This window comes from Sciurus vulgaris (assembly GCF_902686455.1).
Source record: "Sciurus vulgaris genome assembly, chromosome: 11".
Lineage (NCBI taxonomy): Eukaryota > Metazoa > Chordata > Mammalia > Rodentia > Sciuridae > Sciurus > Sciurus vulgaris.
The window spans coordinates 125638173-125650347 of record NC_136472.1 but is presented as its reverse complement, the minus strand read 5'-3'; the positions used below and the strand labels follow the sequence as shown (position 1 = coordinate 125650347).

At 39.0% G+C, this 12175-nt stretch overlaps 1 protein-coding gene across 3 annotated transcripts in view; it reads left to right on the top strand.

The window, feature by feature from the left end:
• PRDM10 (PR/SET domain 10) overlaps positions 1 to 12175 on the top strand; it is a 100146-nt gene that overhangs the window by 46547 nt on the left and 41424 nt on the right. For all 3 annotated transcript variants that reach the window (XM_079104125.1, XM_079104124.1, XM_079104123.1), the window contains 3 exons: positions 5118 to 5343; positions 7069 to 7310; positions 9535 to 9738. In XM_079104125.1, the coding sequence (XP_078960251.1) occupies positions 5118 to 5343; positions 7069 to 7310; positions 9535 to 9738 (672 nt within the window). The remainder of the gene's footprint in view (positions 1 to 5117; positions 5344 to 7068; positions 7311 to 9534; positions 9739 to 12175) is intronic.

Sequence of the window (12175 nt, the reverse complement as noted above, 5' to 3'; positions counted from 1 at the left end):
GTACGAAAGGAAAGTTGCTCTTAGCTCCATGAATCCTGGCATTGTAAGACAGTGTCGTTATTGTTTTAGCATCTTTCTTTTCCTTTTCCTTTCTTCCTTTCTTTTCTTTTCTTTTCTTTTTTCTTTCTTTTTTTTTTTTTCTCTTTTTTTGGTGCTGAGAATGGAACTCAGAGTTCAGTGAATGCTAAACACATGCTCTATCACTGAGCCCCAGCATCTTTCTTTATTGAATTTTTCTTTCAACCAGCACCGCTTTTATTTCTGATTATCACACCTCAGCAGTTGTCATTTTATTCGATGACCTGGATAAATTCTGGATAGAATGTTAAGGTGAGGGTTTAACACAGATGGTGTTTGCATTTGTTGTTGTTATTATTGCCTTAGCCAAAAGGTTTCTATTTCCAGTTGTTTTTAGTGGTAGCAAAATCTGTTTAAAGTCCTTTTTTCATATGTGCCTTCTCTGTCCTTAAGAAAGGAACTCATGGTCTCCAGACATGGAAGCACAGTCTCCACTTTGTTTCTGAAATTGAACATGTGTGACTCCCCACACACTGAGAAGAAAATATGCTGTACTGATAATTGGTCTCAGTAGGAACCAAGAAGCATTCTGTCATGTTTGCTGCTGTCCAGTGGCGTTTCATATTCCACTTTTCAGATAAACTGTATCCTAAAATGCATTGTGTAGCTTCAGAAATAATTATAGAGTGGCATTAAATGGAAGAAGAAAGTATATCATAAGTTAAACCATTTCCTTTTCCATTTTCTGTATTTGATTGTACATGATAAAATATATAGACACTAAAATAGTTTCATTTCTTATTCTTTCTCTCTAAATAGGCACATGTTGCTTACCAACTCACTGCCTGGCTACTACCTTATGAGCATGTGTGTTGCCCTGGCATCCAAGGTATAAGGGTGTTTACCTTTGCTGCCCTGCTTGAATAGACTGAATTCCATTCTGAATTCCACAGGGGCCATTGTGATATAGTGGAAAAAGCAGGGCAGAGGCAAAATTTGAATTTCTTCTCTGCCACTTAGGAGCTGTGTGATAACACCTGGCCTCAAAGGATTTAAATATATGCCTGGCATTCAGTAAATGTCAGTTGAATTTGAAGTAAACAAATTTGCAGTGTATCCTACCGTGTGTTCAGGTCTATACTACTGGAAATATATAGCTCTTACATAGACATGATCATCATCATTCTTTTTTTCCCTTTTTCAACAGTAGTTTCCTTGATTCTGGTGTACATTTGACTGCTTTAGCATCAGTCCTTAAAGGATAATGTGGAAGCATTCAAGTCTTTCCTCTGACAGTCTTTTGGGAGTGTCCCAGCATGGGGGAGGTGAAGATTGTTGATGCTATTTTAATGTCAGCTTTCTCAGCAGTGGCCAGAAGCCAACAGTCACCTTACTGAATCATAGTCCTAACAGCATCTGTTGGGGAAAAAATATATCATCTCAGCTTTTCTGGAATAACTCTGAATTGCTGAATTCATTCTTCCAGTTTGACTTGTCAGAGAGATGAAGAGTTTATGAGGAGCTTTGGTTTGTGCAGTGTGTGATAATATTCATCACTAATGCTGGCATGAAATCTGAGTGGTTCAGAATGAAGGGCAACATAGTAAACTGCCCTGAGACAGCGAGAATGAAGTAGCTTTCTTGTAGGATTTGACGAGCAGACCAAAGCCATTGCATTGCCACAAGTCCCCTGTCTTGTCCCCTGTCTCCTTGTTCTCACCCTCAGGCAGCATTTTCTTCTGTTTTTACTGAAGCTGAGGCAGGCCAGGAGTGGTGACTCATCCCCAGATCTTTTTATATTTTATTTAGAGACAGAGTCTTGCTGAGTTGCTTAGGTCCTTGCTAAGATGCTGAGACTGGCTTTGAACTTGTGATCCTCCTGCCTCAGCCTCCTGAGCCACTGGAATTACAGCATGCACCATGGTGCCTGGCTGAGACCTCATCTTTTAATAAAAGTTTTTTTTTTTTTTTTTTTTTTTTGCAGTACTGGGGATTTGAACCCAGGGCCTTGTGCTTGCAAGGCAAGCACTCAACCAACTGAGCTATATCCCCAACCCTTAATAAAAGTTTTTTAAAAAATTAAAAATAAAACATGTGCATTATACTTGAGGTAGGTGATTTTATGTGATTTTTGGAGCCAGAATATTTTAAATGTTGAGCAATGGTCTTTAAACTATAACAGCAGGCTGGGTTCTATAGATACCTTCATTACTGTTTCTTCATAGAATTTAACTTCTTAGATTTTCTTTTTAATTTTTTTTAGTGGTTGATGGACCTTTATTTTATTGATTTTTTTTTTTTTTTTTTTAATATGTGATGCTGAGAATCGAACCCAGTGCTTCATGCTAGGCAAGCGCTCTACCACTGAGCCACAACCCCAGCCCTGAGCTCTTAGATTTTGATTCATAACAACAACAACAACAACAACAACAACAACAAAAAGGCTGTTTCTGTGAATAGCAGCAAGGAGTTCCTCCAGTTGCCTGAAGGGATTGGCGTCATTTCCCAAAGGGCCACAGATAGTTCAACAAACTATATTCAGTCTTCGTTGAACAACTACTGTATGCCCAACGTATTTTCTTTTAAAGTTGTAGAGGAAGTGTATGATGTCACCTTGGTCCTTAATGAAGTTAAGATTATAATTGTAATAATTATAATAATACCGAGTACCTATTAAGTGTCAACCATTCTGTTACTGCCTTATATGCATATTGCTTCACTTTATCCTCACAACAACCATTGTGGTATATATTTGAGTGTCCATTTGACAAATGAAGAAACACGTTCAGAGAAATTTAGTAACTTGCTAAGTTGTGGGGCCAGGACTTTATTCTAAATCATTCTAAATCTGTCGGACTCCTGAGCCCATGGCTTATTTCCCAAGGCATAGTTGGAGAGCCATGAAGGACTTGTGAGAATGCTTACTCAGGGACAAAGTAGATGGTGTTTGACAATGGATACAATGCTGTGAGGAATGGCTAATGTGCGAGATGTCAGCATCAAGATTCTAAAAGATCTTAGCAGACTGGAAGAACAGATAAAAATAATAAAATGAACTTTACTGGAGATAAATGCAAAATCCCCCATTTAAGTGAAAAAACAGCTATTTAAGTCCCGAGGAGGGGAAAGATGATTTAATAAATCTGTGAGGGGACAAAAAGAACTTGGCAGTTGTAGTTATCTGCAAGTTCATGTTCAGTTTATACTAGAACAGTAGCTGTCATAGATGCTAATGCTGTCTGATACTATATTCATAAAAATATGGAATCCACTGAGAAATAAATGAAGGCAAGAGGATCAGAGACCTGGGAGTTCAGCCACATGAGAAATGATTGAATGAATTAAGAGTTTTGGTCCTCAAGTATTTAATTCATGTTACAGAAGGATTAGACTTATTCCACCTAATTCCAGAGGAAAGTCTTAGGCCCTGACCAATGCATGGAAAATGTGTGTGGGGAGATTTAGACTAAGCAGAATGATCTGGGCTGCCTGGTGAGGAAGGGAACGAGGCTCAGGGTTGAGGAGATCTGGACTCTGTGACACTTAAGCGCTATAGGAATTTGGAGCATAGGTGGTTCAGTCAGGGAGGCCTAGAAGCAGCAGGTAGGGTTCACTGGGAAACTGGAACATAATTTGATTTAGAAGATTGGTGAGAGAAGAACATTCTAAGAGAGGAAAATGGCATATGAGAAGATAAAGAAAAAGGGAGTAGGTATATTTAGATCTTAATTCCTTGAATAGGGGAGAGTACATGATTTGAGTATGCCTATGAACTAATTAGGCAGAAGAGACAAGACTGGCTAAAAGGAAACTAGGGTATAATATAACCCATAACACATGAGAAGCAGGAGAACTTCTTAAGATGCCATTTATTTTCTACCCATGTATTTGGTAAGATAATATTATTCCAATATGTCACCCAAACCTTGTCTTATTTGCAAAAGACTGACTGCAAGGTACCTCCTTTGTTACTTCTTCAAAATCTTAACTCTCTGAACTGTTTGAAAGGAGACCTGTCAACCTTGAAATTAAACTAACCATGCATTGCACCATGTTTGGATTTAAAAGTGAAGTAGGAGGTGGGGATGTGGCTCAGTGATGGAGCATTTGCCTAGCATCTTAGCATGTAGGAGACCCTAAGTTCTCACTGCACACACACACACACACACACACACACACACACACACACACACAAAAGTTATGAAAATGAAGCAGACTGGGTACACACCTATAGTTTCAGCTACTCAGGAGGCTGAAACAAGGAATCACTTGAGCCCAGGAGTTTTGGGTCAGTTTGAGGAACATAGCAAGACCCCATCTCTTTAAAAAAAAAAAAAAAAAAAGCCAGGTGCATGGTACAGTTCTGTAATCCCAGTGACTCTGGAGGCTTAGACAGGAGGATTGCAAATTCAAGGCCAACCTGAGCAACTTAGTGAGACCCTATTTCAAAATAAAAAATAAAAGGGCTGGAGATGTAGCTCAGTGGTAAAGTGCCCCTGGTTCAAACCCCAGTACAAACACAAACAAAAACAAAGTGATTGAAAAGCAGCCAAGTCATTCCCTCCTTTGTGTGGTGGTACCCTGAAAGGAAAGGAGGGACCTCACCCCAAATTTAGTTCAAATGTGAAGACTGAAGATCCACCAACCCCAGGAGGTGACAAAAAGCTGTTGCATGTATTGTAAGTCTCTGAGAAGGCATGGTGGTCCTCTAGAGCATGTGCGCATTGGCTTGTGGGTGCTATGTAAGGAGAGGACCTGGGAATCACCAGGTCTAAGGAATGGGGCTAGATGCTTAAGATCAGGGCCTTGTTCAGTTTGAACCTCCTGCTGGCATCAAAAGAGAGAGACCCAGGCTTTCTTCTCAGCCTTCCCAGATAACAGGCAGAATGGGAAAGGAGAGATCTGAGCTTAAAAGCTGTGAGTGCAGACATCTGAAAGAGTCAGACTCTTCCTTATAGGCTTCAGGTGGAAACCGTTTTTCCAGGGCCTCACAGAGAACTAGCTTGAAGTATTCCACCCCAGCCTGTCCTCTGTGTGTGCATTTGTGTCAACTGACTGAAAGCAGGTGCTGCTTATTTTCCACCTTACACTCTGTCCAGGCCTCATTACCTGTGCATAACCAGGTACTGCCTCCCATCGAGAGTGTGGATGGTTCCGATCCTTTGGCAACTCTGCAGAATCCAATAGCTAGACTGGAGGCAAAAGAAGAAGAGGAGGAAGAGGAGGAGGAGGATACTGAAGAAGAAGAGGAAGAAGACGGTGAAGACACAGATCTGGATGACTGGGAGCCAGACCCACCACGGCCCTTTGACCCCCATGACTTATGTAAGTGCAGGCACTGGACTCTCAAAGGAAGCCACATGCTCTTTCTCATGACTGTGTGCGGATGTGAACTTGGTTCACTTGCACCGATCCTTCCCATATCCCACACACTGTGCCACGTGCTCTGTGTGCATCATCCCACTTCATCTTCACAGCAGCCATGGGAGGGAGATCATGAGACTTGTGTTTGTTTTCCAGTTTTCCTGATGAGGAAACAAGCCCAGAAGAGGTTAGGCTGTCTGCTCTGGGTGACATGGGGTGGGTGACGGGTTAGACATCCAAGCCTGGTCACTCTAATACCAAACTTCTATTGTAAGTTGGCCCAGTCTGGGACTATTCAGCCACCTCAGTTCTAACAAGTTTATTTTGCCTCTTTCTTCGCAACAAGAACTTCCCAGCCAGGTACAGTGGCACACACTTGTAATTCCAGGCAAGAGGATCATAAGTTCAAGGCCGGCCTCAACAATTTAGCAAGACCCTCAGCAATTTAGTGAGACCCTGTCTCAAAATGAAAAGGACTGGGAATGTAGCTCAGGGGTAAAGCATCCCTGGGTTCATTCCCTAGTCCTTAAAAAAAAAGAAAGAAAAAGTAAAAGAATTTCCATTACCAAATCATTGTTTCTCTTCATGGATCTTCATACCCAGATAGCAAAGTTCTAACCTCATTCATTTGAGTGACGGAGGCTGTTCAGAGCTTTGTGGCCTTGTACTACAACTCCTAGGCCTTCCATGTGGTGCTGGTAAGATCTTTCTGCAGGAGGTCAGTGTTTAGTCCTCCACTAAATTCCTACCCAACAGAAAACTTCGTTTAATTTTTCCTTGAATTCAGAAGTTTTCAAGGTAACTCCTAAGTCAAATGCACAGAAAGCCACTTGATATACAAATATTAATACAAAGTTGTTCTCCATTATATGAGAACTACAGAAATTTAAAATATCCAAACCAGGTTACCACATTGCTGAAAGAGGTGAAATGGTGAAACATGAATGTGAACACTTTGTGATCCAACCACTGTCCCCCCTGCTTTATGGTTATGTGCATCTCATTCTGGTGGATAATGTACACATGGGTGCTACTGGCAAAGAGGGAGTGTGACTGGCTTGGTGCAAACTGAGTTTTTTAGAATGAGCTGGAAATGCATGCCCTGTCAGGTCTGGGCTAATTATGTCCAAGTGAATGAAGGATGGAATAAAGGAGGGAATACATTATGAGACAGTTTGCAGTGAAATCCAAATTGTTGATACTTTCTCCATTTGAGTTAGACCTACCCTCGGAATGAAGGTTTTCTAACTCCCTTTGAGGAAATTAATTAAACTGTATTATCAGGGTTTTGTTTTTGTTTTTTCTAACAGCTTTATTGAGATAATTTTGTGTGACCAAAATTAGTAAGTTAGCCTAATAATTTCTTTTTTCTTTTTGGCTGTGTTGTTGATTCATAAATTTAGTGACCACTCTTTGAATTACTATCCAGCAGTGACATAAGTCACAGCCTGAATATTATTTTTGGAAGGCATAACCAAATTTTGCCTGATTTCAGAGGAAAATTACACATTTTTATTGTCTGTGCAAGCTAATGTATTACAGTAAAATGGGTAGTGCCCTGGTAGGAGTTCATGGAATTTTGGCCTGGAAACAAGATTTGGGGATTTTTCAGGTCAAAACTTTTTACCTGAGAGCAAATGATATCAAGAAAGTTGACTTTTATTCAAGGCTTTTTTTCTTTTGCAGGGTGTGAGGAATGTAATAATGCCCATTCTTCAGTGTGCCCCAAGCATGGCCCCTTGCACCCCATCCCCAATCGGCCTGTGCTCACTCGGGCAAGAGCGAGTCTCCCACTGGTCCTCTACATAGACAGGTTCCTTGGAGGAGTGTTTTCTAAAAGGCGCATTCCGAAGCGTACCCAGTTTGGCCCTGTGGAGGGACCCCTTGTCAGGGGATCTGAACTGAAAGACTGTTACATTCATCTAAAGGTAATTTATACTTTTTCCCATTTTACTCCTGTTCTTTAACAGTTTTTCAAAGGGCATTCGTTTATTCTGCTGAGTCTTTTGTTTTCATTACATAGCAGTCATTTGCTAATATATTTTTTTTTCTTTTTAAAACATTTTAAAAATTTGTTTTGATTTAGTTATACATGACAGTAGAATGCACTTTGATACATCATATATAATGGAGTATAATTTCTCATTCTTCTGGTTATACATGATGTAGAATACCACTGGTCGTATAGTTATATATGTACGTAAGGTAATAATGTCTGATTCATTCTACTCTCCTTCCTCCCCCCATACCCTCTCCCCTCCCTTCACTCCCCTCTAGCTAGTCTAAAGTAACTCTATTCTTCCCTCGCCACCCCCACATTGTGAATTAGAAATGGAAATGTCACCCCCCACCTTGTCTCCCACCCAGTAAAATGGAGGTTGTAATTTTAGCTCCCTGAGAGGGTCTGTAGTAATATGCTAGAACTGACATAATAAAATGCTATAGACTGGGAGGCTTCAGCAATGGAAATTCTTTTTTCTCTGGAGGTAGAAGTCTAAGATAATGTGTTGGCAGGTTTGGTTTTTCTGAGGTTTCTCCTTAAACTGTTCATGACTATTTTCTTACTGTGCCCTCACAGGGTTTTTCTTCTGTACTTACGTGTGTCTTTTCTAATCTCCTCTTATTAACTGGATCAGTCATATTAGATTAGGGTGTATTCTAATTATGTCATGTTCACTTAATTACCTCTTTAAAGTTTCTATCTCCAAATGCAGTCACATTCCGAAGTACTGGGAGTCATAGGGTTGAGGGACACAAAATTCAACACATAACAGAGGTATTGGAAGTTTTTGTTTTTTTTTTTTTTGGTTGTGGATGAACCTTTATTTTTACTTATTTATTTTTGTGTGATGCTGAGAATCAAACCCAGTGCCTCACACTGAACCACAACCCCAGTCCTTTTCTCTCTTTTTAAAATGAACTCTGGAATGTGACTGGACATGGTAGTGCACACCTGTGACCCCAGCCACTTGGGAAGCTGAGGCAGGAGGATCACGAGTTGCACCATATAATGGGCAATTTAGCAAAATCCTGTATCAAAATTTAAAAGATAAAAAAATTTATTATAGTGTTGGGATGTAGCTCAGTGGTGTAGTGCCCCTAGGTTCAGTCTCTGGTACCACAAAGAAAAACAAAAACAAAAACAAAATTACATGGGTGTATGTAATCTATGTGCCAGGAATGTTTGTGTGAAAAACCACTTTTCAATATTACAACAGGTTCTGTCCTACTGAATTTTTTTCTGTTAAATAATTGTTCATTGGGGCTAGAGATGTTGCTTAGTGGCAGAGCTCTTATCTAACATGTGCACGACCTGGGTTTGATCCTCAGCATTGCAAAAACAAACAAACAAAAACCAAACAAAAAACCCACCCTAAAAAAACAAAAAATAATAGTTTACTGTATGTTGAAGAATATTTATTTTGATTTGCATTCTTTATTTTTAATGCTTTTGCTTCTACCCAACCCTCTTTACTATCTGCTTCTTTGTATAGCCACTCTGAAGAGCTAAGAAAGGGCAGTAAGGGGGGTGAATATCTGGAATGTATTCTTTGAGAAATTAACTGCTGTTGTAGAGAGGATTTTTTTTTTTTTTTTTAAATTAATACTCAAGATCTTCAAGCAAGGGGCTGGGGTTGTAGCTCAGTGGTGGAACACTTGCCTAACATGTGTGAAGTACTGGGTTTGATTCTCAGCATTACATATAAATAAATGAATAAAATAAAGGTCTGTTAACATCTTAAAAAAAAAAAAAAGCTCTCCAAGCAAGAATATTACTTGTCTCTTGGCTGAATATTACAAATGGACACAGTTGAATCTCCAAAGAAGGCAAATTATAATGAACTGGAAAGTATTATGCTTGCATTTTATTTACAGCAGTTTTGGTTGTGCTAGTTTTGTGAAATATTAACTAAAGTCATGTAGTTAGATTGGTAAACTTTTAGATTTTGCCAAGTAATGTTACAGGTCAGAGAGGTTTCAGGAAGTATCCTTTCTCTTTATGTTTGTTAAGTTACAATTCTAGTATCTTTCTAGATACAAAGGGAAGATGTATGGGTTAATTTAAGGAGAAATATTTTATACATTATTGCTAATAGTATATTGAAGTTTTTATTTTTTATTTTTTATTTTTAACCTTTTCTTCGGTTGCAGGTTTCTCTTGATAAAGGGGACAGAAAAGACAGGGATTTGCATGAAGACCTGTGGTTTGAGTTATCTGATGAAACCTTGTGTAACTGGATGATGTTTGTACGTCCAGCCCAGAACCACCTAGAACAGAACCTGGTGGCTTACCAATACGGCCACCATGTTTATTATACAACAATTAAGAATGTGGAACCCAAGCAGGAACTGAAGGTACAGTGCTGGATCTGGAGGGCCCTCTGCTAAAAAAGAGTAATTATTTAGAACTTTTCCTATTTTTTTCCCCTTAAAGTATGATTCTTACTAAACTGGTCCTTTACTGGTAATTTACTTACTTCTGGAGACATTCCTAGGGGAATTGGTTCTAGGATCCCTTACAGATAACAAAATCTGTGGATGCTTGAGTCCCGTATGTGAAATGGTGTAATATTTGCATAGAACTTACGCATTCTTCCACATATTTTAAATAATTTCTAGATTATTTACAATACTTAATAAAATATAAGTGCTATGTAAATAGTTGTTATACTGTATTGTTTAGGGACTAATGACAAGAAAAAACTCTGTATGTTAAGTACAGATGCAAATTTTTTGGACAATATTTTTGATCAGCTGTTGGGGGAACCCATGGACACAGAGGGCTGACTATACTATCTACTACAGACTGATAATAATCCTGCAAATGAAACAATGAAAAGTAGAAATGTGTTCATCAAATGCCATTAGGTCTAGGGATAAGAAAGTGATTGTATGGGGAGCAGACTGGTATTTGTGACGGGGTAATTAAAGATGGTGTCACTTAATGTCATTTATACTTAACTAAAGAGGAATTTGTTATGAAACATGAGATTTTGTAAAATAAAATTCAAATGGATGGCAAGATTCTTTTTCTTTATCTAAATACTTCATTTTATTCAAAGAATTCTCTGACTTCTGATTTTAGAAATATGTGTTTTGGGAGTAACCCTATTAGAATTTGTCTAAATATTGACTCGATGACATAATGAAATTCTGGTATGATTACAAAAGAAAAATTCTTTTTTTTTTTTCTTCTTCTGTGATACCTGGGATGGAACCCAGGACCTCACACATGCTAGACAAGTGCTTGACCACTGAGTAACTCCTCCAGGTTCTTTTCCTTCCTTCCTTCCTCCCTCCCTCCCTCCCTCCTTTCCTTCCTTAGCTTATATTAGGAACATGAACAAAATGGGGTGGGGGGGCAAAGTATTCTTTGACTTCCTGATGTAAATGACAAAATAGATGAGGAATGAATACATGAGTATATGAACACTGAATTGTATGGTACCTCAATGTGAAAAAGTTAGAAATTGATTCCTCTTCTTTACGGGGAGAGCACAGTCCTGGATTTTGTTCAAAAGCTACAAAACCTCTGTCTTGGAAACCATCAGCTAGATAATCCATAAACCATGAAGAAAATATGTAAAAAGAATGTCAAAGGAGATTAATATCTCATGGCATCTATCCCAGTGCTGCATCACTGAACTATATCCTAGCTCTGTTGTCTCTTGTAAACCAGTAAGTGGAACTGTAGAGATTAAGATGAACAGCAACAATTAAATGGGAATTTAATAGTTGAGTATAACAAACAACCGAAATAACAGACAAGAGGAAGTGAGAGAGTGGGGGAAATATTTGTAATACAGGGAAAAAGATTTTAAGTATGATAACTGAGACAAAGAGTTGTACACCTCCATCCTTACTACAGCCAGATGGACAAATGAACAAATGCCAGGAACAGACTTTATTTAAAGAAGAAAAGGAAAAATAGCAAAGAAATGTTAAAAAAAAAAATTACCCTTAAACCAGGTGTAGTGGTGCAGCCTGTAACCCCAGTGACTTGAAAAGCTGAGGCAGGAGGATCACAAGTTTGAGACAAGCCTGGGCAGCATAATGAAATCCTGTTTCAAAATAAAAAAGAAAAAGGGCTGGAGATAGATCTTGGTGGTAATGTGTCCCTGAGTTCGTTCCCCAATAGCGCGTGAGGGTGTGGTGTGGCTGGGGGTGCAGCTCAGAGGCAGAGTGCTTGCCTACTCTACCTTGTTTTCCCCCAAAGCATGTGTGAGGCCCTGGGTTCCATATCCAGAATGGCCAAAAAAGAAAAGAGAAAAAAAATGTTCCCAATTAAACTGTTTTTAAAATGCCCAAAAATTTTTATTGATCTATCTAAACTAAAATGATTTATAATATAGAACATGAAGACAACAGTTTGCAAATTCATTATCACTTAAAGGAAATCAATGTGCTATGCTTTGAGAGATGAAATGTTCCAACATACACACCAAAATTTAAAAATGAAATTAAATTAAAACATGAAAAGTTATCTGAGTAATGCAGGTCAGGGGATCAAAGGTGAAGGTCACATTATTAAAAAGAAATCCAAAAGAACAGCTGTATCATTATCTCTCATTAGTGTCACAACAGTGCCCCTCTTTTGGTAGACTTGAATATTTTGGCAGACATTCAATCAACTTTTTCAGTAAAAAAGTCTTTACATGGCTGCTGTTGCTGTTCCCACCATCTTCTGGCTTGCTTCCTGCTGCCATTTCTCCTGCCAGCCATGTCCTTCTTTTGTTCATAATAGGGACCCTGAGCACCCAGAACTGACCTTGTATCCACCACTGCTGGCCCA